The 27,317-nt window shown below is 38.6% G+C and overlaps 1 protein-coding gene across 1 annotated transcript in view; it reads left to right on the top strand.

Moving 5' to 3' along the window:
• The window catches only part of ADAMTS12 (ADAM metallopeptidase with thrombospondin type 1 motif 12), a 2,672,119-nt gene that overhangs the window by 962,895 nt on the left and 1,681,907 nt on the right, over nt 1–27,317 (top strand). The window contains exon 4 of the mRNA XM_044085381.1: nt 15,103–15,227. Within this exon, the coding sequence (XP_043941316.1) occupies nt 15,103–15,227 (125 nt within the window). The remainder of the gene's footprint in view (nt 1–15,102; nt 15,228–27,317) is intronic.

The raw sequence follows: 27,317 nt of genomic DNA, 5'->3' as shown, positions 1-27,317 counted from the left end.
TTCTATTGTAGATGACCAACTTTACAGAAGCATTTAGGTGGGGAGGGGCTGTAAACTAAATTAAAGTGAAGGTCAAAAGAAATACTCTTTTAAGAAACCACTCAAAAATGTGAACAAGTACAATCTACATACTCCCTAATTGCACACATGTATGTATATGCACATTGTAGCAATAGACACTCACATGACGTCTCATTAATTCATGTGCAATTTGTTTACAGTGTGAAATGCAAAATAAAGTTAATTTTCAATGAAAAAATGAAAACAGGTACATATTTTTGCTCTTCCACATCAAGCTGTGTCACACATCTAGAATTAGGTTTGTGGTTCTCTTCCACATCTAGTTGTGTCCCACATCCAGTATTAGGCCTGTGTTACCCTTTTGCATCAAGCTGTGTCACACATCCAGAATTAGGTTTCCAGAATTAGATTTGTGGTACTCTTCAACACCAACCTGTGTGACACATCCAACATTAGCTTTCCAGAATTTGATTTGTACTACTCTTCCACAGAGGTTTTTGACACTCCACAGGTAGAGCAGCAGTTAATTTTCTGGTGCTCCATTGCTTCTTCTAATTATTCCCCCAGAAGTCTCCATTCTTCATCTTAAAACATCCCTCACTGAGAGAGAGGCAAATCTCTCTGTCTTTTTGAGCTATAGGCCTTACTTTTAACAGAGCTTCAGCAGGTGATTCAGATTAAACTCAGGTACTATATGCTTTATTACCTTAATGTGTTGTCATATACATCATCATTAAGTTCACACCTTATGTATGGTTTATTCAGAGTACCACAAAACATACAACTCATCTGTTAAGATTTAGGCATAACACTATGATTGTGGCCCTCAAATTTAGACTTGCACCTCCTGTATTTATGAAGTTCCTCATAATGTCAGGTCTGTTTATGTGTACTTACTATTGAATACATAAACCGAGCCTGTTCAGAGCTTCACTACTACTAATTTTATAGGGTCTAGTATATAAAGATCTACTATTGTGAACAGTAAGAAAGTGCTCCTCTTTCTGACCATCTGCTATGAATTTTAAGGCTTGGAGGTTGAGACATATGCCACAAAACAACATTCCTAATGTCATAAATTGCCACTCTCTCATAATATATTTAAATAAATTTATTATTCAAATACCCAGGAATTTGGATGGACCAATCCCTTGACTTCAGGTTTCGTAGAAAAACATTAAGAAAAAGTTCAACCTACTACTTACTATTCTGGGCCAAAAAGATCTCCTACTTTCTTTCCAAATACCCCAGAATAGTGATAGGTAAAAGCATTTTTACTAGCCCAAGTAGAATAAAGACTGCTACTAATAGAGTACACTTCAGAAAGGTGCACCACAATGGTTCAGATAATCACCAACAAAATTTATAGTTTCATCACACATTCCACAAAGCATGAATACCACTGTAAAACACCAACAAATGCAAATTGGCCCCTGGTCCAACAGAGGTAGGACCTGCTTTTATGCTGTCAAATTTTCAAACTTCAACAAAGGCACACAGTTTCTTCTCTGACAGCCAAAATAATAAGGGTGCCTCTTCCTATAACCTGAGAAATCCAAGCCACTCCATTACGACCCTACAGGTTAAAGTAAACAGCAATGCAACAGTCATTAATTCTCCCTACTAAGCCCTTAATCTATCCCTTCTTTTCTCAAAGAGATATCTGCTTACCCCAAATTCTGTGCACAGTAAAAACATCTTCGTGATAATGCTTCATGCAAATGTCATTATTTTGGACATATTATCTAGCAGAATCTCACCCAGCTCCATCAGCCTACCTCCTCACAAGTTTGGATGACATCAGTTACAGATAAAGCTCATTGAAGAGTCACACTAACTGCTCTGTGCATAACTCTATGTACATACTTTTGTAGATTCCTTCACTTACATGACTGCTGTTCTCCATATTTTCTGGAGTGTTTTTGCCTGTTTCGTTTACTCATCATAATTACCTTATCACAGTGCAATGTGGGTACCTGTCATTTAATCGACCATCCTAAATGTCGAGTATTGGAAGACTGAACGGGGACTTTTGAAAAATAGAAATGTCGAAGCTGTGAAAATTTGAATTCTTTCCCAGGGAAAGAATTTTGTTGACTGTTTCTGCAGCTTCGACATTTTCTTTACTGTGGTGCAAAAGTTACGGATTGGGTTAAGGTAAGTGTGTGAGTGTGACAGACACTGGGGTTAGAGTGTGGGTAAGGTAAGTGTGCGAAAGTGACAACATTAGGGTCAAGGCATGAGTAAGGTAAGTGTGCGATAGTGATGGACTTTAGGGTTAGGGTGCGGGTAAGATAAGTGTACAATAGTGACGGACCTTAGGGTTAGGGCTTGGGTTAAGGTTAGTGCATAGATAGTTGTGTATGTAAGGTGTAATGTAGGTTTATTAGGTTTTTGGTGTGCTTGTGTTGTGTGCGTGTTTTTCAGAACAGCAATTTTTTTCCCTGGGAAAAAATTCGCTGTTCTGAGGTTTCATTGTTGTCATATTTCGAACTTCCAAATTTAAACATGTGGTGTTCTAAATTTTGGAAGTTTGATTATATGACATAGACCCTGCAATGTATATCCAATTTTTTGTTTCTTTGCTTTCCTTATTTATTTTTCTCTGGGAATGAGACTAATATTTGTCTCTGAATAACTACTGACTAGTTGTTTTAACCTCGATGGTAATGAAGTGCCTGGAGAGGCTAGTCAAAGATCATATAGCCTCAATCTTAACTGTGACACTGGACACACTGCAATTTGCATACAGGACAAACCACAGTACAGGGGGTGCCATCTCACTAGCTCTCCATGAAACACTGAAACACTTAGAAGGCAAAAACTGCTATGCAAGACTGCTATTCATCTATTTCAGTTTTGCCTTCAGCACTGTCATTTCTCAGAATCTGATACCAAAGCTACTTCAGCTGGACATAGACTCTCATTTATGCAATTGGATTCTGAGCTTCCTTACTGAAAGGCCTCAAAAAGTTTGTGTGGGAGACAACAGCTCTGGAAGTATCATCCTGAACCCAGGAGTACCACAGGGGCATGTCTTAAGCTGCCTCTTTTTCACTCCACTGACACATGACTGCATGCCCAGACGAATAGGATCATCAAATTTGCGGATGACATCACTGTTATAGGCCTGGTCAAACATAGAGAGGAGGAGGCCTACAGGATTGAGATTGATCAACTATTGGTCTAGTGTGACAACAACAATCTAGCACTGAATGTCAGCAAAACAAAGGAGTTGATTGTTGATTTCAGAAGATCTCAAGTACCACATAAACCTTTGGTGATGTAAGTGTGGATAGTGGAAAGGGTCAAGAGTACAAAGTTCTTGGGTGTTCATATCACGGAGAACTTATCCTTGTCAGTCCATGTATCCAGCGCAGTCAAAAAAAGCATTTTCTAAGGAAACTTAGGAAGGCAAAATTTCAAAGCTCCAAACTTCAAACCTTTTATAGCAGCACCATTGAAAGTGTCCTGACCAACAGCATTACAGTCTGGTATGGGAGCTGTAATAATCAGGATCGGAAAGCTCGTAAGGTTGATAGAAAGAATCATCGGTACCTCTCTTACACCTCTGGAAGATCTACACAAGTGTCGGTGCATTGACAGGGCCAAAAAGATTTCAAGCGATCAAACGCATCCTGCCAATGGTCTGTACACTCACCACTCCTCAGGCAGAAGATACAGAAGTCCGCATTGTAAGAGCACCAGACTAAATAACAGTTTCTTTCCGCTCTCCATTAGACTGTTGAACTCTTGGAAAAAATAAACCACGAGTTTGTTGAAACACTCAACCACTTCTGTCACATAACTAGCCTATCACATGGCTTATTTTATGGATGTTCAATAACCAAGTGTAATACTAAGGTAGGTCACCTACCACACTGAAGGACTGTAAAATGCAGTATACAAACTGTGCAATAATTCAGTCTACTCATAGATATGCTGCTATTGTTTCAATTTTACTTTGACAAAATATTATCTTCATATTGTTCCTTGTCTTCCTTGTCTCCTGTTCTGGGATGGGTGTGGGTCACTGCTAACCTTCTTTACTTACAAATTGCTACTTATTAAATTTCTACCGTGATATTTTATTCATTTTTCTCTGTCTATATGTGCAAGTGTTTCCTGCATTGTGAACGAAGCATTGTCATTTTGTTCAGCTACACTGCTGTGTAGCTCTGAATGCCAATAAAGTTTTCTTCAATTTGACTTGACTTGACTCTGTCTCCAGTGTTTATGCAAATTTTAGATAATGTGTACCGAATACTCTGCATATTATATTGCATTTCTACTCTTTATTACTGTATTAATCGTGTTATACTGATTATTACTCTACTAATGCTGAACTATTTCTAGTGCAATTTGCTGTTTATATCATACTGTAGTAATAATGATTATTACTCTGATAATACTCTACTGTTTGCAGTACCATTTAAAGTGCATATCATATTGCACTAACTTTTCTGGATGTCCTTGCTGAGAGCTGTGCTCCAGTAACTTTGATTGCTAGTAAACTAGTATCCGTCATTAGAGAGCTCCACTTTATGACTCCACATAATTTTTGTCTCAGATGGGTACTGCTTGAGTGCTGTGGCTATTTACTCAAAGACAAATAACAATTCCTAGTATAAGGAGAGCTAGTCCCTGTTCTAACTGATTAAAACATTAGTGTATTCTTATGCGATTTGGCTAATAAAGAATCACAGTAAGCTCTTACTCCTGCACCAAGTCTGATAGCACTTGGTGTTTTGAGACAGTGTAATTACTGCCTCATTATTACCAAAAACACATAATTGGTTATATAACATGACTCAGTTTGTAAAAGGTGTAAGCACTTAATGAATCTTGAGGCCGACCCACCATAGCATTGTACATTTGGTAAGCAACACAAGCTCACCGCCACAGCACAAAGCACTACAACTACTGTTACAAGTAACAGGGTGGTAAAGAAGTCACTACCCAGGCCTCCTGGAATGAGAATGTATTAGAACTAAGAAATCTCAGCCACCAGGCTACAACTCTACATCTACAACATAAATGTCCCTAACCATTGCACCTACTTTAATGGGTCACAAGGGGGCACACTACAACCCTTAAGGTTTACACTGGAGGTATCCATTCTAGAACATGTTTTAGTAATTACCAGCTCTGTTGTAAAGCGCACTGGCAATACCCTGATATGACAAGACAAGAACAATGTGACTGCAGTTTTTGTTGACCCAGGATCCAGGACATTTTGAGGGTTCATAGATTCCACTATTCTGATAAATAAAACTAGGACCTAATAGTAGCCCATGTAGGAGTTAATGACCTTAGGCTCTTCATTCAAGGGGAAATGCAGATGGATATGAATGCCTTGCTAAATGTTTGACAGAGGCAAGAAAGACTGGTTTTGGGTGGTGTGGTGCTATCATTAAGAATTCAGGGACAAGATAATTGGCTTCAGTAATTTATTTGAGGGGGGATCCAATATGTGTCTGCTTGGGACGAGGTGGCTAAAAGCCCCTCATGCTTTGCATAGGGTGGTCTGCACCTCTCTTGACATTGCTTTTGTTTCTCCTGTAGTGTCTTTTTAAGAAGAGTCTGCCGACTTGACATTTGCATGTAGCAAATTTCAATGCAGAGCATATTAAAGCACCTCCGGTCAGTGTTAGGAGCCTTACCAAAAATGATAAGTGAACTTGAAGTACTCTGAAATCCATTAGTTTTAAATTCCTAAACGTTGCTGACAGAAATAGGGTACTGTATCTTTTGAGAGAGGGGGAAGAAAGTTTTTAGTTAACATAAAATACTGTATGGATGTATCAGGATTATGCCCCAGAAACAGTGACAAAACACAAATTGCTTGTATCTCTGAGATCTCTGTCCAACAAAATATAGTCTCCTATGGGGTTAAGGCATCCAGCTACCCCTGTTACAAAATGTCAAAGAAAATGGTGGCTGTTTTTATCCCAATATAAATGCCTATGCTTCCTATGGAAAAAATTTTGTTAACAGCTGTAGATGATGATGAAGTCTATTTGGATACGTATATCATCCAGAAGATCTAGCAAGGAAACACACAGCCTAGCAGGTTTTCCCTGAAGAATTGCTCATGGTGAGTAGGTCTGTTGTTCTTCAGGAAGATGATGAATGTAAAGACAACCAGTTGCCATACTGATGTTGAAACTGTTAAATTAAGGGATGAGAACCAAGTGTCTCAGTTAGTTCCCACAAATACTATAGTTTGAAGAACATGAAAAAGAAATTGTTGAAGACACAGAGGCAAAATCCAAACCCAAACCCACAAAAATAGTAGGAAAACATAATGATACTTGTTATTTCTCATTTTAAGGGATTAACATAATTTGCATAATGCAGCTCATTATGATGAAAGATAGCTCGTCCGTGGCTAGGCCAACACTCTCTCTTAATAAAATGGCTTAATGAGTCATTTTGTAGGCTTACTAACAGTATAGTTTTATAGATGCACTTGTACTTGGCAATTGCATATGACTTTGGAATATTTATTGCTGTGATTCATTATATAAGGCTTTTTTGCAGGGTTTCTACCTCATCCAGACAGCTAACCCAGTGCCCCACTTCCATCGTTGGCTCTAGCAGCTGCTCCAATTCATCCCCTGACTGTTATATATATATTTTTTGTCAAGGCCAGCACAAATCTTACAGGTGTCATGGGAAACTGTGCTGTCCTTCAATCAGTCAGGGTGTTTTCATATGAGTTATCCCTGCCTCCCTCCCCCACTTGAAGCCTGTGATTACATCCCAGGGAACGGCATGCAGTAGGGATGTTGCAATAACATCCACAGCAGGTCAGCCATGCCCAACTCCTGCTTTTCTTAGACTATGTCTCCTAACATATGATGTCCCCAGCCTCAACCAGGGATCATCACAGAGGAGTCTACCTTACCGACATCCCCTCCAAGATGGTAACTCTCATCCTTCCCCTACCACTCCCTCACCAACATCCCCTGCTAGATGATAACGCCCATCCTTTCCTGCCACTGCCTCACTGACATCTCCTTCAAGATGGTAACACCCATCCTTCCCCTGCCACACCCTCACTGACATCCCCTCCAAGATGATAATGCCCTTCCTTCCAATGCCACTCCCTCAGTAGTTGGAGCCACTAAATCAACCCAAGTCAACCGGGTCATAGTCAGGACTTTATCACTCTATACCACTGGAGCAGCTGTGGTTCATTATATATTGTTTGCCTGTACCACAGTTATGTTGTGGATTAAATTCATCTGCTAAAGACTGGTAAAACGGTGGTAAATGCTAATGTTGTGTGTGTAAAAAAATGTAAGACTGCAAAAAAAGCACTGTCACATTTTACAATCTTCTGAGAAGGGACAAACCTGTAGAGTTTAAATACAAAATCTAAAGCATGGACTTCAATAGCTGTAAAATCTATTTTAGGATGGAAGGCAGTTGAGCAAAAGAATGGCACTCTAGGGAGGACAGTTGGTGCTATTATCAGAACTTCCGCAGATGATGTAAACATAGGAAATGTGTATGGTTTGAATGATGATGTCACTAATTGAATCTATTTCTTTTTCACTGAGTCCTTGAAACAGAGGGAAGAACTCTACTTTCCTCTTCCCTTTTGGTGGCCAGGGACTTCAGTGCTGTGCTTAACTTAGGGTGAGATTATACACATTCTCTCTCTCTCTTTTTTGAAATGCATTAGAGCTCAGGAAGTGTTCAACATATACCTTAAGAATTCAGGATTGAGGGACATCTGTGGGATATTCTACCCAGAATCAGATTACTACACATTTATGGTCTCATTGAGTAATAACTTCAACAGACGGGATTACTGATTAGTGATGTTTCCATTCATTAGGGACATTCAAGAGGCTGAGATAGTACAAGCCCCATTTACAGATCATAGGGAAGTGATATTTAAAGTTGATTGCACAGGAAAAGTAGAATCTAGGTTTGCTTGGAGAATGAATCAGTTGATGCTTACTGACCTAGATTTTAAGAAAATAATTCAAACAGTAAGCATGTGTAAAGTTTAATCCCAGAGACGATCTGTTAATATGCCCATGGGAACACTTTAAAGTTAAGCATGTGTAAAGTTTAATCCTAGAGAAAATCTGTTAATATGCCCATAGGAACACTTTAAAGTTAAGCATGTGTAAAGTTTAATCCTAGAGACAATCTGTTAATATGCCCATAGGAACACTTTAAAGTTAAGCATGTGTAAAGTTTAATCCCAGAGACGATCTGTTAATATGCCCATGGGAACACTTTAAAGTTAAGCATGTGTAAAGTTTAATCCTAGAGACAATCTGTTAATATGCCCATGGGAACACTTTAAAGTTAAGCATGTGTAAAGTTTAATCCTAGAGACAATCTGTTAATATGCCCATAGGAACACTTTAAAGTTAAGCATGTGTAAAGTTTAATCCCAGAGACGATCTGTTAATATGCCCATGGGAACACTTTAAAGTTAAGCATGTGTAAAGTTTAATCCTAGAGACAATCTGTTAATATGCCCATGGGAACACTTTAAAGTTAAGCATGTGTAAAGTTTAATCCTAGAGACAATCTGTTAATATGCCCATGGGAACACTTTAAAGTTAAGCATGTGTAAAGTTTAATCCCAGAGACGATCTGTTAATATGCCCATGGGAACACTTTAAAGTTAAGCATGTGTAAAGTTTAATCCTAGAGACAATCTGTTAATATGCCCATGGGAACACTTTAAAGTTAAGCATGTGTAAAGTTTAATCCTAGAGACGATCTGTTAATATGCCCATGGGAACACTTTAAAGTTAAGCATGTGTAAAGTTTAATCCTAGAGACAATCTGTTAATATGCCCATAGGAACACTTTAAAGTTAAGCATGTGTAAAGTTTAATCCCAGAGACGATCTGTTAATATGCCCATGGGAACACTTTAAAGTTAAGCATGTGTAAAGTTTAATCCCAGAGACGATCTGTTTATATGCCCATGGGAACACTTTAAAGTTAAGCATGTGTAAAGTTTAATCCTAGAGACAATCTGTTAATATGCCCATGGGAACACTTTAAAGTTAAGCATGTGTAAAGTTTAATCCCAGAGAGGATCTGTTAATATGCCCATGGGAACACTTTAAAGTTAGAGTTAAAGAGCTTATTCACATGAGCAAAGTGACAGTTTTTGAAGTGCTGGGATGCACTTCTATGGCGGAGGGGTGCATAGCTGGATAGGCTGTATCACTTATGCATAAAAAGTAAGTTTAGAGACAGTGCCACCCTTAAAGATTATAAACTTACCTGTTATACACATTGGCAAGCAGAGTATGATAAATCACAGTTTTCTAGAAGAACATCCTTCAAGTCCTGGGCCAAAAGGAATAAATCTGGGAAAATATTGGCATAAAATATTTAACATATGTGAAATATTTTTGGTACACAAACAAATGCTGTTTTCTTTGCAGATGGCTGCATAGTTCTTACTCAAAACCCAGCAGGGAAAATATTTATTTATTTATTATTTATTTATTGCATTTGTTAACCATGAAAGTCCACTGGGCCTAGAAGAACCCATTTTCAGGGGCGGCCCCGGGGAGAAAAACTCCTCATTAATTGCATACAAAAGTAAAAGATAATAAAATACATAGGTCAATGCTGAACAGTACTAAATATTTCAATAGTTACATCCAGAATGGTCACTAAATACAGTTCAATTACGTTTTGAACAGTAGTACCATTTCAATAGATACATTAGATGATCACCAAACACATGCAAATGCTCACTAAATACATGCAAGAGTGAAGATTGTTGAATATATAGAATGAATTGTTTAGAGCAGGACTTACACATGTAAAGAAGTAATTGCACTAACAGTAATAATGTCCTGAAGTCAAATAATATTATGGAAGTAATGATACTATGTATTATGACAGGGGTCAGGTTTTGAGGTTGTCAGTAGGAAAGCAGGTGCATATCTGACGAAGACAAATGGATTTTAAGGGATTTTTTTAAAGCTAAGGGGTTAGACATGACCCTGAGTGAAGGAGAAAGACTATTCCATAGCTTGTAGACAATAAACGAATACAGCATTTGTCCAGCTGCTAGCTTAGGTTTGTCAATGTTTAATAGCATTTTGTTTTCTGATCTAAGGTGATGATTGGGGTGGTACATGGTCAGGATATGGGAGAGGGATGGGCAGGCTGCTGGGTAGTAGATAAGTTTTTGGGCAGTAGTTAGTTGTAAGTATGTGAGGTGATGGGGGGATTCAAGTCAGTTTAGTTGGTGTAGAGCAGAACAATGGTGAGTGGAGAATTTGGCATTTGAAGCAAATTTGGCAACTTTGTTGTAGCATGAGTTGAGTTTAGTTTTCAAAGAGGACTGAATAGTGGTGAGGATGGAGTAGCCATATAATAGAGTTGGAAGCAGAAATGATGAGGCAAGAGCCCTTTTAGCAGAAAGGCTGAGAAAGTTGTTGTGCCTATAGAGAGCCCCTAGTTTTTGATGTTTTTTTTTGTTATGTTACTATAGATATGAAGGTCGAAGGTTAAGTTATCTTCGATGGTGACACCAAGCAATTTAGTACTAGGAACGACTTCAATAATAGTATTATTTTGGGAATGAATAGAGAGTTCGGACTTAATGATTGGGCTGGATTTTTTGGGGGTCAGTATTAAGACTTTGGTTTTATTGGGATTGAGGGCGTGAAATATCCAAAATGTTGAGAATTCAGTATAAACTTTATACCTGATTGGAATATCTTTTCTACCCAATCAACAATGAGACTCAATATGGAGAAGTCAGATTTTTTTTCACTAACCCAGCTTCCCAAAATTTAAAAGATGGGAGAGTGCAACTCCCGTTTAACTGGGCAAAAGATCTGCTGTGTTACCTAGAGATTTATCTCCAAATATCAATAATATGACAGCTTTAAATGTAAAGATAATTTGGGAGAAAAGTTATGTTTTGGGCCCATAGCTAAAGAAAGATGCATTATCCTTTAAAGTAAAGCTGCTGCAATTAAGATGTTTGTGGAAACCTTCTGGCACATTCCAGTGAGCATGAATAATAGATAGTTGACTAAAGTATCTTAAGGTTCTACTTGATTTATATGGAATGGCACAGGAAAATGATTGAAAGGAATCACAAAAGTAATCCCAAATACATGGCAGCCTGTGAACCCTTTACTTGAGGGAAAATCCAAAAGTTTTCACATTGGCTCAGTTGTTTATATATCACATTAAGCCCTTTCCTGTTTAGGCCTCAATTGAAACCAAGGCTTGTATGCAGATGCCTCATAAGCCTTAGCTTGGCACTCTAAGTATCTCTCTAAACATTTATAGTTTGGGTACTTGATTGTAGCTACTTGTAAGGTGCTGCAAAAACTGTATCAATGAATTCCATATGTCTCTGTTTGTGGTACAGCAGTGCTCCGAGATCAGAATGGGTATAATCCTTCTTCATGAAGAGGGTTTCATGTTTTATAGTAGAGGATGTTTTACAAGAAGCTGACTAAAGGAAGGTGTTTGTTTCATTTCAATAAATTTGTGAGAAGTGAGGCATGCCTGCCTCCTCACTGTTGAAGTACTTAAAATTGAGATATATGTTTATGTACTCCAGTTTGTATATGGTTCTATCCCTCATCTTTTTCCCTTTGGGTCACAATACTTGCAGAGAATCCAGGGTGATAAGGCAGGGCAGATACTAAAAGGAGTACAGCTGTGTCTTTCCTTGTTATAACCAGGTATCAAGGGACACGATTAGGGAACAATTTGTTAACAGTGGCGATATGAGGAAATCCTGCCTTACTTTTTGAAATTGTTGGTGTATCATAAATCTTAGCATGTATCTATAAAAAACAAGTCTTTTATTTTGGTACAGTGATTAGAGATTGCCATCCATTTGCATGGAAAAAGATGCCATGCAGACCTATAGGGTAGTGGTGAGGTCACTGTAGATACTGTATAAGTAGTTTTGATATTGTACTCAGGTTAATAATTTATGGGTGCAGCTGACTGACTTGAACAATGACTGGTTTGAGGTATGTCACCCATGCTGTATTACAGTTTTCTGCTGAGTTGGAATTCAGAGGCACAGACTATGTCTACCCTTTCAAATATGCATATTCTAATTTTCTCCAATATCTCATTTATATATTACTTTGGAATGGAAGCTCCCCAGAAATCTTCAGTTTGAGGAATCATATAAATGGGTACCATAGCTAGGAAGACTTATTGCTGACTCTTTCAGCTTCCTTTTTAAATTAGATACTAAAGAAATTTCCTTTACACTAAAGTTAAAAGTGTTATCCTTTCTAAAACAGTGTTACATTTTTGTTAACTATATTGTTGGTTGAAGTGATACAAAATATTGCCATATGATTGTATCAAAATGTATGCTTCATAATACTGATGTTTTTTTAATGGAAGTGTTAGTCTTGTGCACAATAACCTTTGAATTTATTTGAAAAAAATGCATTTGTCCGGAGAAAAATGAACCTACCTATAACAAATAATCAGGAAAATTTAAGAGCACATTTGGTAGAAAACTCATAAAATAAGCTCTACAACAATAGGAAGATGGTGGTAAGTTCTTATACATGGTCACATATTCCACAGCTCAAGAAGGCACTTGAATATGCTAGCAAATAAATTATGGCAGGAGTCATAAAACACAGAGCTGATTAGGAACTCAAAATTGCTACTAATACCCAAAGTAATTTTGAATCCTTCTTTAACTATGTTAGGAAGTTAAGAGACAACACCAATCATTGATTAGAGTTGGGATTTAAGCAAATTACCCATTATGATCCCAAAGAAATCATTGATGTCATAGACAAAACATTTATTGAGGACCTCACCCACCATCATAGCTCTCCCCTTATTCCTCAACCCTTGTCCCCCCCTCCAAGTCCTTGTAGCATTTTCCAAATCAAAGAGCATTATATCTATGGACAGTGACAATATACCAAGAAACTTAACAACTGGCTTCAGGTATGCACTATCAGAATTTCTATTGAATCTATTTAACATGAGTCTTGTAACAAGCTGCATCCTCCAAGACTGGACAATGACCATCGTGATGTCATTTCATAAGGGATGTCAAAGTAGCAATCCTGGTAATTACAGAACTATTATTAGTCTTAGCAGCATCATTTTAAGGCCTGGGAATATATTGTCTTTGATCTCATAAATGTAGGTATTGTTAATCTCTTAGACCTAGGTTCACATTCATTTAGATTTGTCAGAGGCAAGTCATGCCTTCTTTACATTGTGAACATCTTTGAAAGACCAACTGAAATAGCTGATGATGGTAGTACAGTACACATGGCTTATTTGGAGCCGGCCAAGACATTCAGTGCTATCCCTCGTACTGCCATCACCGACAACTGTGGGTCTAAAAATTCAATCCAGAGGTGGTAGAGTCTTAAAGAGGGCAAAGATTTTAACAGTTGCCAGTTTCACCTATTTCTCTGATTTACAAGGCAAAATCCTAAATGTCTGGTTAACAAAGTTTGCTGATGACTGTAGACTGGGAGTTATATGAATACCCACTGATGTGAAGGTACCCCTGACTAAGCTAGAATATGCAAACAGCTGGTGCAAGGACAATGGTCCCAAACTATATGAAAAAAATGTAGTGTAGTGTAGTGTAGTCCACTCTGTTAAAATGAATCATTACTCTTTGTACTACATAGATGACACACTCCTTAGGAATAATACTGTCATTACACACTGGGGCACCATTGTGGATCACTCCTTAGTAATAACACTGTCATTAAACACTGGGGCACCATTGTTGATCACTCCTTAGGAATAACACTGTCATCAGACACTGAGGCACCATTGTGGATCACTTGTTAGGTATAACACTGTCATTAGACACCGAGGCACCATTGTGGATCACTTCTGGCCCAACTGAAAGGTATTGCATTATGTCTATGTTCCAGTGTCATTCTGTTTTTTTTTTTAATTATTATTTTTTTATCATAGTTTTACCACCTGTTACATAATAAAGTATTATCTTGGCAGCCACTGATATGTTTTTTATTTTTGATTAATTGTTGCTTTCATGGTATCTTTATCATAAATAGTTTATTTAGGTTTATTTGCTGTTTTCATTACACTAAACAATTAAAAAGCACGGTTTCCATACTAAGATCAGCAAGTAAAATCAGCAAAATCTCCATTCTTACTTCATAATTATTTTACAGTGTTTTTAGAAAACAAAATTGACATGTGTGTTTCTTCAGAAAACCTTACTCTGTGTGCATGGATTTGTTTCAGAATATTGTTGATGTTTGTGTTAGTATCAAAACTGTAAGACATAAAACAGGTCAAGAATTTAAGAGAAAAATGTTGCATATTATGAAAGAGTACAAACTTGATGTCATCTTGCACAACTAATATGATTAAGTCTTTGCATAAGTTGTTTTCATAGAGGTAGCTTCATGGATGTACTGTTGTATACATAACAGCAAAGTAGGGTCTGTATCACAGAAAAACAAACTATCTAATACTGATTATCTGACAGAGTGTAGTGAATTTGCTTTGAGCAAAAAGCGAATGGCATGGACAATAGTGCTGTTAAAAGAAGCTTGGCACACCTATGAAAAGACTGACAGTGTGGCTGGTTTGCAGTCAACTGCAGAGCACACATTTATTTTAAAACACATCCAGGGCACAGCTGCACATTATCAGAAATGACCCAAACATAAGATGCTTGGGTACTATAACTGAAATTAAAGTTGATTGCTTTGATTTCAGAGTCCAAAGTGCTACAGCTGTTAACATACAACTGTAACCAAGAAAATATTGAATTATTTAATGTAACACAAGTTTTATTTCCAACTAAATATACTTAGTAACTTTTGGCATTAAATTCTTATTAAGGCACCTTTCACTTTTATAAGTATCAAGCTAGTTTGTAAGTTTAAAAGATCAAAGCTTTGATTTTGGCTTGACTGCTTCAAAACTGTTCAAAATGCTTACTGCAGAGAAAGCTGAGTGGCATCTAACATTTTGGGTAGAGAACATTGAATAGGTATTTTGAATATTGGTAGCTAATGTGAAAAATCTACCAATGCCTTACTGCTTGAATTAATTTCCATTATAGAAAACCTTGAAGATCGTCCATCATGCAGACCATACTTTGGCCAGCTTCTGTAAATGGCAGAAAAATATTAACCCCAAAAGCGATGCCCACCCTGCCCACCATGACGTAGCAATACTTCTGACAAGGTATGGCTGTGACACCTTCATCCTTTATTTCTTTGTAAGTCTCGTGATTACATCTTTACAGGTTGAACATTCACTTTTAAAGTATTTCCGGTTAAATAAAACATACACAGCTTACTTGCTAGTAGGAATGCATAATGCGTTGGAGTAATTTTACAGCTCAGAATAATGTTTTATCATTGTGTTGAAACCATTTTTTCTTTTCTTCTTCTTCTCCTTTTTTGTTTAAATTATCTGTAATCTGCTGAAAATGTAATAACATATTTAAGTAAAAAATAAAGAAAAGAAAGAAGAAATACTGTCTGTTTACAACAGGAAAACAGTTCTCCAAAGCCACAGGATACACTATATTTTATCTAGTCCTTGTGACATATTAGTTCTCTTACTTGCATTAAGTCAATGAATACTAATTAATATGTTTTTGCTATTCACAAAAATAATGAATCTTGTGAGCCAGGGTATGTGAATTGTCACTTAGGAAATGGGAAACATAACTCGAAAAACCTGATTGCTTATCATGTGTTTTCATTCAATTATAATTTTTCTGTAATTTTACCAGAGATTAAATTTAAGCATTTAAATCTCATATTACCCACTTCACTTAATGATTTAGCCACTGTCTGTTATTCTTTGTATGGCATTATTATCCATATAAAATCAAAACATGATTGCCTTTGATATAAATTCCTGTATTGTCATCTTCTCTTGCTTTCTGCCATTCAGATTCCTTTCGTGAAGCAACAGCATGCTTTTCAACAACAGCTCACTTTATACCACAGAAATTATTTTGAAATATGTTAAGTCATACTGCTTTTATGTACTGAAAGAAAAACACAACCAAAACAACAGCAACATTCATTAAGTGGAAAGAAATTGTTTCATCTGCAGGACTCGAGTCCACTTAATATATTCAGACATTTAAAAAAAAAAGCTAAAAATTCTTACATTCATTAAATAATTACCACTTAGTAATAAATCTAGTAAAACAATATTATTTAATTGGACTAATATCACAATAGTTCAACTCAGCTAATGTATAATTGTGTCTATATCATGTTAATTAAAAGGTTACACAAAAAAGAATGGAATTTCAAACATTTTATTACTGTGTTTGAATTTGTCAAATATTATTATACCCTTTTCTTAAGATTTCTAATTTCTATAGTTGTCATGACTAACCTGGTCCCCTTAATGTAGCATTTTTCATCAACAAGTTCAAGAATTTGGAATTGTAACTTGTGAGGCAGAAAGATAGCTAGAGGCTAGCCCCAACTTACATGTAGGATAGCCCCAACTAACATGTAGGTATCAGACTGTTGAGGAAGAATGACAACAACAGGCTAGGCCCCAACTTACATGTAGGTACCAGACCAGTGAGGCAGAAGGACATCGACAGGCTAGCCCCAACTTACATGTAGGTACCAGATTGGTGAGGCAGAAGCACAGTGACAGGCTAGGCCCAACTTACATGCAAGTACCAGACTGGTGAGGCAGAATGACAGTAACAAGTTAGGCCCAACTTACATGTAGGTACCAGACTGGTGAGGCTGAAAGACAGTGACAGGCTAGGCCCAACTTACATGTAGGCACCAGACTGGTGAGGCAGAATGACAATGACAGGCTAGGCCCCATCTTGCATTTAAGTACCAGACCAGTGAGGAAGAATGACAGTGACAGGCTAGGCACAACTGACATGTAGGTACCAGACTGGCTGACATGCTTCTTTGTAGTAGGCACAACTGACATGTAGGTACCAGACTGGCTGACATGCTTCTTTGTAGTAGCCTGTGTTTCTGCCATGACAAATGCTTTTCAATATTTAATAGTCAGATTTAGATTTAGCATGATATGTAGTCCACTCTTGTTAGCTTATGAAAATAAGTGAAGTGAACACACACACACATATATATGTATATATGGATTCACTTCATAACACTGAAACTTCAAAATACTGAAAATGACAAAACTTCATAATACTGAAAACCAAAATACTGAAAGCTCAAAATACTGAATACTCAAAATACTGAAACTCAAAATACTGAAAACACATATTATGCGTAAACTCAGCTTAAACAACATAAATCATAGCAATTTCTACCAAATATATGCAGGGGGGCAAGCCCCCCTGCACCCCCCACACCCCCTGCTAATTATATATATCTACTCCAAGATTGCACTTAACTACACTATGTGCAATCTTGGAGTTGATATATTTAATTAGCAGGGGGTGTGGGGGGCGCAGCCCCCCACATGGGGGGTGCAGGGGGGCTTGCCCCCCTGCTGAGTTTACGCATAATATGTGTTTTCAGTATTTTGAGTTTTCAAGATTTTGAAGTTTCAGTATTTTGTTTTCAGTGTTTTGAGTTTCAGTATTTTGATATTTCAATGTTATAAAGTGAATCCACACATATATATATATATATATATATATATATATATATATATATATATATATATATATATATATATACACACACATATATATCTGAGAGAGAGAGAGATGCTTGATAGAGAGCTCAGAAAATCTAACAAACTCATATTGCTCCTCCATAAAACTCAACAAGGACCCTAAACAAAACATGCTCTTCATTTGATCACTGCTGCAATAGCCTAAGCTATATGGGTTATGTCCTGTCAAAGATATAACAGCAGGCCAGCTTCCAAAGCTTCAGAGCACCTTCCATGCACTCAAAGCATTAGTCAGTATGAGCTGAGCTTACTAAAAGTTAGCTTTGGGCACCAAGACCCACAGAACTTCCCTGTCACTGATGAGAGCACTAAAACTGAGGCTTTTCCATTGTTGTACAGATAAGGTCCCTTCAGGGAAAAACCTTCCCATTTACTGTTTATGGCAACAGACATACTTTTTCTGTAAAATAAATATATATATATATATATATATATATATATATATATATATATAGTACCTAAAACTAGTGTTGTTATTGACTGTTATGTGGCTTTTGTTCACTTTAAATGGGAGGGTTACTCATTTTTGCTTTTGTGGTAAAAGTTGAAAAAAAATATTTAAAACTCCAATCTTCTGTGGAGAAACTGTTGATGTCCTTACAAATCACTGTTGCAGTATTCATAACCAGTATGATCTCCTGACAAGGACAGCCCTACATCTGGTCAGTATACCAAAGTCTTTTAATTGTGATTAGTGTTGCATGTCAGATATATGCTCCCAGCATCAGCATAGGGCATAAAAGTGACATACTGCTGCTGCATACTCAGAACTTCCCCATAAGGATTGTCATGATAGGTGTTTGTTTTATCTAAGCACTTCTCACGACCACACTCAATGTTCTATTTGTCAGGCATTTGTGCTGAAGAGTGTTATCAGCCATCTGTCTTCTCTTTTCATTTATCTTGAGAAAACATCTCAAGTTATTGGCCCAGGGCACCATGGCTGAATCAACCAGCCCCAAGCTACAGCTTCCACTTAAGAAGAAGGCCAAAAAGTTGAGGTTTAATTCTACTGCTGTCCAACCTCTGAGGGACATCTCTCTCAGGCTAAATGATACCCCTAAAGCCCACCCAGTGCTGACAATGGTTCCCTCTGCCATGACTCTGTCAGAAGCCAGCACTGAACCAGCTTTTCTCACATCCTCTGAGGATGTGATTGGGGATGGATGGCTGATCGTAACTGAGGAGCCTAGGAGGGATTCCCCTGATCATAGTTAGGGAAGAAGTGCCTGGTACCCTGACTGAGTCAAGGCAGGGCTCTGAACTATTGAGATTCATTAAAGTCAGTGTCCCCCTTAAGAAGAGCCAAAAGACTAAGCATATTTCTCCCACTCCCAAAGATCATCAACAGGAGTGGAAGGATTTTACTTAAGGCATGTTTAGTGCCTAATGACTGTGAAACACTCCAGGAGGTTCAGTTCCTGCCCCTCCTTGGTCATCTACTCCTAAAAAATCTAGGGAGCCTGGTTCCTTTGCTGCGGAATCAAGCTCAGATGAGGAGTCCTTGGCCTTCTCCTACCAGAGACCATCACATTTGGACTATGGCTCTGAGGAGTTGGAGGAGGAGTCCTTAAGTCCTGACTGTCCTTTGGAAGACTTGTCCTTTGGGGATACAGTCATTTGCATGATGGAGCATTTTAAGTGGGACTGCTCCCACCTCTCTGACATCCAGACAAGGTATTGAGCTGTTGCAGGTGGCTTCCCCTAAGCTTTCTGCTATTCTGCATCATTTGGCTGCTCTGTTGGATATGTTTTCAGCTGCTTGTTTGACTTTTAATTCCCAGCCTCCTGTCTCCAAAACTCCTGAATGTTTTTCAAGGTGCGAGAGACTTTTGAGTTTTTTTATGTATCCTTCTACTGACTGTGCTGTGAACTGTCTCTGCTGATAAGCCCTCTCAGTTTTTGCCTTCTTCTAAGCTTCTTCCCTCTGACAACGACAGTCAAACTATGGAAAGCCTTTGGAAGAAGATTTACACTTGTGCCTCTCTGGCATTTTGTGCTGTAAACTATGAAAGTCATATGACCAGGTATATTTTATCCCTTTTGTCTCTGCTAGGAGGGACTCTGTCTGACCTTCCAGATTCTGAGGCTACATCTGAGTGCTCTTTCTTTGGTGGGATCCACATGTCACGTGGCTCATCACTCCTTTAAGTGTAGTTAGGATGTTGCTGATGCCTCCTCTAGAACTGTTGCTTTATGATCTGTCATGATACAATATTCCTGGCATCTTCTTCAGGCTTTGCCTTATTACATTAAAGCTAAGCTTCTTGATACTCCCCTGGATAATCAAAATATCTTTAGTACTCCAGTGGCAGATACATTAAGATTTTAGTGGACCAAGGCAAGGTCATTTAGACCTTAAACCAATTTTTATCTCTCCCATTCCTAAGTTTCTTCCTGCTAAACTGCCTTTGTTCTCAGACAGCCTTATCAGCCCTCCAAAGGTAAGAAAGTCCCTAAGCATTTTTTATGACAAACCATCTCAAATTCCTAAACCTGAAAAACCTTTCTTTCAGGACAAATTTGCCTTCATCTAACATTCTGCCTTCCTTACATCTCTGCCAAGTTCCCTTGTCTCTTAAACTTCCTATGTCACTGCCTGTTTGGCAACAAATTACTTCAGACTCTTTGGTTCTTTCATTCATCAGTCAAGGTTGCTTCGTGGTCTAGAAGTCTCTTTTCTCCCTTTTGGGCATTCTTCAACCACCTGCTACAGGGCTTACTGGATCAGGACACTACTCACCATATCCCAGAGGCCCTAAGGGGTACAGGATTTTCTTCTAGGATGTTTCTGTTCCCCAGAAAGGAGGGGTCCTGGAGGCATGTTCTTTACATTCAGGAGACATTTTCTCCAGATACTGTTTCTCCTCTTGTTTCCTGAAGTCTTTCTAGTTTCCCTCGATCTGATGTATGCTTATCTATATATTCCCATTCACCAACTATTTGGAAATATTTACATTTGTCTGTTTCTTAATCTCAATTTCCATTCTTTGCTTTACTCACCAAGTATCTGGTTCAAGTCATAGCTTTCTGCATGCTTCAAGCAGTACAAATATTTTTTTATCTGGACAAACTGCTCCTTCAGAACCTTCACTTTACCAGGTTCCTATTGAACAGTCTGGTTTTCACCATCAGTTTCCAGAAGTCTGTTCTACCCCATCTCAGGATCACATCTTCCTGAAATGCAGGATCTAAACTGTTCCAATGCTGACCTCTCTGCCTGCTCCCATTGCACTGTACTTTACAGTCATTCATTTGCATACTCATGGAACAAACTTCCATTGTCCCTTCGCTCCACTAACAAAAAGTGGCAAATTCAAAAAGCAGCTAAAATTAATTTCCAACATGCATGGATATGTACTTCTCAGGAAATTGCCTAATGCTTTTTTTCTTGTTCTCTCAATTAACATATCTGCCTGGTATATACCTAAACTGTCTACACAGATCACTCTCCCTGCAGTTAGTACCTATGCTATTAAATGTATCTTTGTAGGACTATGCCATAATGTTTTTTTTATTTTTTTTATTTTAGGCATTGCTATATTCCTTGTAAATAACTTAATGCTAACCAAATTTCTCAAACATATTGTTACTGCATTCTCAAAATACTGTAATTTTGCTTTGTATATATTCATATTGTATATTTCTCTCTGTTTTTGTACTGTTAAGTATCTTACAACTTGAATTTTTAGGTTTTTCTTATTTTTTAATTACTTTCCTGGAGCTTTTCTCCTGAGTATCAACTGAAAAAGGACTCTCCTGGCCCAGTCGGACTAACTCAGTTAAATATAAAAATAAATAAATACTGTTTCTAACAACTAACTTTTAGTCCTCACTTCCTCTGCCAGGGAATTTCTGAGGTTGTGGACTCGTGGTCTAGGCCATTCCCATGCTCCCTTTTACCAAGTTCTTATGAAAAAGTTTCAGTGGTACCTGATGTTGGTGTGGCATCAGTATTGCCACCCTCTAGAGTCTCCAGTTCCCTTGCTTTCTTGTCTAAAACTCAAGCTTCATTAATGGATTTAACACATATCTTTCAATCCAGGTGTCCCTTTTTAGCCTTCTGTTCCATCTCAGGAGCTCTTTACAGATGGTTCATATCAGGGCTGGGGGGCTGTTTCAGGTGGTATGAGGTTTCAAGGTCTCTGTCACCCTTATGAGCAACTGAATCACATCAACATCAAAGAGATCTGCGCCCTTATCTTTGTTCTCCAGGTGTTCCACTCTCTTTGGTCCCCAGGCCCATTAAGGGTCTATACAGAAAACACCACATTCATATGGTACATCAAAAAGTGAAGGGGGTGCACAAGGTCATAACTTCTTTTCAGATTAACCCTTTAGACCTGCGATCTAGCTATCCAAATGCAGATTACATTCCTGCAGGATGAAACCTTTATTTATTTTATTTTATTTTACATTTGTTGACCGGGCTAGTCTAACTGGATATATGTCCATTTTCAGTAGAGGCCCGGGGAGAAAAGCTCCACTACACCATTGTTCTAAAGAAACCAAAAAATACTACATAGGAGTAACATATTTAAAAAATTAAATTTGATATAGTGACTAGTAAAAATGAAATATTCATTACATAAGAGAATATAAAATGGCATGTTTATAACAGGATTAACATGTGTTAAGGCAATATTAGAAAGTTAAAATACAACTTAATACAGAAAAGACAAAGACAGGGTGAATTTTTTTTTTCTTTTACAAGGGATGCCTGTAATTGTGCATGTAAAGATGGTGGAATGAGGAGAAAAAACAATTAGACAGGATTAGTACAGGGGCAAAGCCATTGTAAAGACAGGTGGATTCTTAGATGCTTTTTGAAAAGCGGTGTGGATTCCAGGGATGTTAGTTTGGTAGGAAGCTTGTTCCAACAATTTGCAATGCTATTATTGAAAAGACAGTCTCCAGATTTGTTGTTAGATTTAAGGGTGGCTAGCAGTGACTTACTCCCCCCCAAAGGAGAGATAACTATCCCAGCCGAGTGTAGCCTCCCGGACATCTCAAATGCGCAGGTGAAAGCTGCTCTCTCTAAAGCTAAAAACACAGCATCAATGGGACCGGATGGTGTCCCCAGCTGTGTGCTACATGAGCTAAATGAGGAATTAACCCCGCACATAAGGCAGCTGTTTAATCTCAGCCTTACCACAGGATACGTGCCCAAGGAGTGGCGTACGGCAACTGTGGTCCCACTCCACAAAGGCGGCGCCTCTACGGACCCTGGTAATTACCGCCCCATAAGCTTAACAAGTCTAGTCTGCAAAGCTATGGAGAGGATCATAATGGAGCTCATAAACAAAGATATAGGGGACTTGCAGACATTGGACCCGACCCAGTTTGGCTTTGTCAAGGGAAGATCATGCCTTTTGAACTTGGTCGACTTCTTGAAACAGTCACCAAGGCCATTGATGAGGAAAGGCAGTCCATACAGCCTACCTTGACCTTGCAAAGGCTTTCGACACAATACCCCACTCGGGTATTGTAGAAAAACTTACCAGCTTAAATGTAAACCCATATGTCACAAGATGGGTTGCAAACTGGCTTAAGGACAGAACCCACAGGGTTAGAGTTGCTGGCGCTGTGTCAGACTCCAAGCCGGTCACAAGTGGTGTCCCACAGGGCTCGGTCCTTGGCCCCTATTGTTTGGCATCTACTTCTCAGAAGTACAGGCCAGCATGGGAGGACTTTGGCTGACAAAGTTTGCAGACGACTGCAAACTGGGCCATAGTGGAAAGTGCATCGGACACGGATATCCTTCAGAAGGGACTCACGGAAACAGATAGCTGGTGCCAGAGCCATGGCCTGAAGTTAAACGCCAAAAATGTATAGTCATACCCTTCGGGAAAAACAAGGTAACCCCAAGCTACCATATAGGTGGCAATCCACTAAGCACAGAAGAGGTTATCAGGGACCTGGGGACCCAGGTTGACAGTGGCCTTTCTTTTGACACTCACATTGCTAAAGTGGTTAGAAAGACCTTCTACATTGCCCACCTGATCATGAAGGGATTCACATCCAGATCTAGTGAGGTCATTGTTCCCCTGTACTCTTCACTTATCAGACCAATGATCGAGTACAATGCCCCATTCGGGATGTATCTCACCCGACATCTGCAGCAATTGGAGAGACCCCAAAAGTTCCTCACCAAAAGGATAAAGGGACTCCAAAATCTGTCATATGCTGCCAGATTGAAGAAACTCCAGCTCTACTCAGTCGCATACCGTCTGCTCAGAGGTGACATGTGCCTGACATACAAGGCCATGTCCAACCCGGAATTAATGGACATGCTCCACCTCAAAAATCCAAATCCACCAAAACCACTAGAGCAAGCGACTTAAACCTTAGCACGGATATAAATAGGACGTGCTGGAGGGATAGATTTATCACTCAGAGACTCCCTATGCTGTGGAATAAAATCCCGGTCCATGTGAGGCAGAGCACCTCGCTGACTCTGTTCAAGAGAAATCTAGACCTGTGGATGGGAGATCGTAGGTTTACCCCGGGAATCATCTCTGTGTCACTGCTGGACAGAGGCACAACAAACTAATGGGCACAGTATTTTTTCATATAAGGGGTGGCGTAAGCCACAAAAATTTGGGCTAGGCTTATAAATGCCTTAGGGCAGATAGCCTAGTATAAACCTATGAACCTATGAACCTATTAGCTGAGCGTAGCATTGTTAGGTTTCTATAAGGGCTAATAAGGGTAGAGAGTATGGGTGTATTTGTAGGATGATACAGGATCTTGTGGGTAATAGTTGTTGGAAAAGAATTTGGTTTTGCAGTTCCAGCCATCCTAATTTTTTCAGATTTTGGAAATGGTGAGTACGGAATGGGGAACCAGTTGCAAATCTGGCAATGTTATTATAGGAGGTGGCCAGTTTGTTTAGGTTATTTTTGGATAGGTTAGTGTAGATAGGTGAGGCATAAAGAAGAGTGGAGATTAGGTGAGTTTGGGTGATAGTAGTCCTGGCAGAGGGAGTAAGGAAGGTTTTTAGTCTATAAAGTGAACCAAGTTTTCTATTAAGTGATTTGATAGTTAAGTTTATGTGTGGGTCAAAACTAAGATTATTATCGATTGTTGCGTCAGCAAGTAAAACTCTACTGCCAATCATTAGCGGACTGGAGTTCCGCTGTGGCGACCTCTAACAGGGAAAAAACCGAAAGATACAAACAAACACCTAAAAGCTTGGTTGTGGTATTAGGTACTATTACAGTGCCATTATTTGATGTTACTGAGAAGTAGATAGGGGGAGACTTTTGAGTAGGGGTAAAAAGTAGGAGTTTGGTTTTCTTAGGGTTTAGGAGGAGACAATGTTTGGAGAACCAGTCTTCTGCTAAGTTGAATACTTTTTGGGTGCTAGACTGTAGTTCAGCCTGAGAGGCTGCAGTACAGATTAGTGTAGAGTCATTGGCGTATTGTATGCAGTTGGTTTGAGGGAGAGATAAATTCAGATTATTAATAAATATAGAGAAAAGGAGGGTCCAAGAATAGAACCTTGTGGGACTCCTAGGGAGATAGGGAGGTGAGATGACAGGTTAATGTTCCAGAGTACTGCTTGTTGTCTGTTTTCTAGATATGACTTAAACCATTTGATGGTTAAAGTGTCTCCTATAAGTGATTTAAGGGTGTGTAACATTAGGATGTGATTCACCATATCGAAGGCTTTGGAGAGGTCTAAAAATAGAGCTGAGGAGAGCAAGTTGTCATTGCAATTCTTATTAATACTGTCTATAAAGGATAGTAGTGTGGTAGTGGTACTATGAAATGGTCTAAAGCCATGTTGGCAATCAGCTAAGAGATTATTTAGTAGAAGATGATCAAGGAGTTGCCGATGAATGCATCTTTCCATGATTTTAGCTAATGGAGATAGTAGTGCTATGGGATGAAACTTGGAGAGTTCAGTTGAGTTGCCTCCCTTGTGTAATGGGATAATATGTAAGACTTTCCAGAGTGATGGGATACAACCTTCTGCAATAGTTCTTTTTATTACGATGGGAGATAGGGTAAGCAAGTACACCAGCTGCCATTTGTAGAAATTCAGCTGGGAGGACGTCAGCAGAAGGAGTACAAGGTTTTAGTTTCTGAAGCAGTGTACGGATGAGAGTTGTTGGAACAGGCTGCAGTTTTAAGGCTGGAGGTAAGATGGTTAGAGAGCATGTCTTAGGGATGCTAGTGGAAGATATGTATTTGCTAAGGATTGAGCTGTTTCAGAGAAAACTTTGTTAAAAGTATTGGCTATTTGACTAGGAGTATTCAGAGTTAGATTGGAAGGTGTAGGAGTTTTGGAGTGTCCTGGGTGGAGTAGGCTGTTTATATCTGTCCAGAATTTTTGTGGGTTTTGATACTGGGCTTGCTGGAATTTCTGGTAGTAGTTTTTTATCTTGGAGTATTGATTTATTGGTAGTATTTCTGAGCTGTCTAAAGGTTCCCTGATCAGTTGGGGTTTTGGTATATCCCCATTTGGACCAAACTCTACTTCTCTGTATCATTTTTTGTCTTGTTTCTTTTGTTAGCCAAGGTGCTGGTTTGTTCCTAGTCCTAACTGTACGAGAGGGGGCATGGTGTTCTAGGATTTGAAGGAAGTTTGTGTTAAAATAAGAGACAGATTTGTCAAGAGGTAGGTATTTTAGGGGTGACCAATTGCATGCTTTAAGTTCAGCTTGGAAGCTAGCAGGTTTGAAGTTTTTTATTCTTGTAGGTAGTTCTGAAGGTTGCTTGGTTTGATATAATGTTTTTTTGCCTGATTAGGTAGGTAAGGGAGTAATCACTAATATCATCTGGGAGTGTACCTGTTTTATAAGATAGGGCATTGTTGTTTACCAGTATCCAGTCTAAGGTGGCTTGCTTATTGCTGGGTTTATGGGTTCTGGTAGGGGAGGTGATAATTTGATTAAAACCATAAAGGTTTATGTGGGTAGTTGGTTTGCCAGAGTTACAACAGTTCCAGTCTATATTGAAGTCTCCAAGGAATATAGTTTCTTGTGGGAAGGAAGTTGATAGCCAACTAAGGATATTCTCAAGAGTATTAATATTATTACCTGGGGGGATATAGGTGCAAATTATGTTTAATGATTTATTGGTATTAATCAGGAGCTTAGAGATTAACATTTCAGCATTACTAGGTGGGGGAGATTTTACATCCATTGATAATACCTATAGTTTAGATTTATACAGTATAGCAACCCCACCACCTTTTTTATTAAGTCGGTCTAAGCGTAGGATATTGTAACCTGGTGGGATTATATCATTATCCTTAGTAGCATGTTTGAGCCATGTTTTGGTTAGACATAGGATGTCAAAGGACTGTAAGTCTAGGAGGGCATGTAGTTGAGTAATTGTATTGTTTAAGCTGCACACTTTGAGGTGGCCTATGAGTAGAGAGTTATGGGAATTAGTGAGAGTGTAGGAGGTGTTGGGGTAGGATGAATTGGGATCTGAGGTGGAGGTATTTGGACCTGGGTTTGGTTGAATGTCACCATGAAGTAGTAGATGCTCTAGAGGAGTATGAGAGTGTTTCAAGAGCTTGCATAAAAAGGGAATAGATTTTCTGGTCTGGTGATACTTTATATGGTAAAGTCTATGAAATTGTGGAGGTTGGTAGGCTGAAGAGAATGT

The sequence above is a fragment of the Protopterus annectens genome, chromosome 1.part1, assembly GCF_019279795.1.
Source record: "Protopterus annectens isolate FY-2018-M chromosome 1.part1, PAN1.0, whole genome shotgun sequence".
NCBI classification, from domain to species: domain Eukaryota; kingdom Metazoa; phylum Chordata; order Ceratodontiformes; family Protopteridae; genus Protopterus; species Protopterus annectens.
This window is presented reverse-complemented; position numbering and strand designations above follow the sequence as displayed.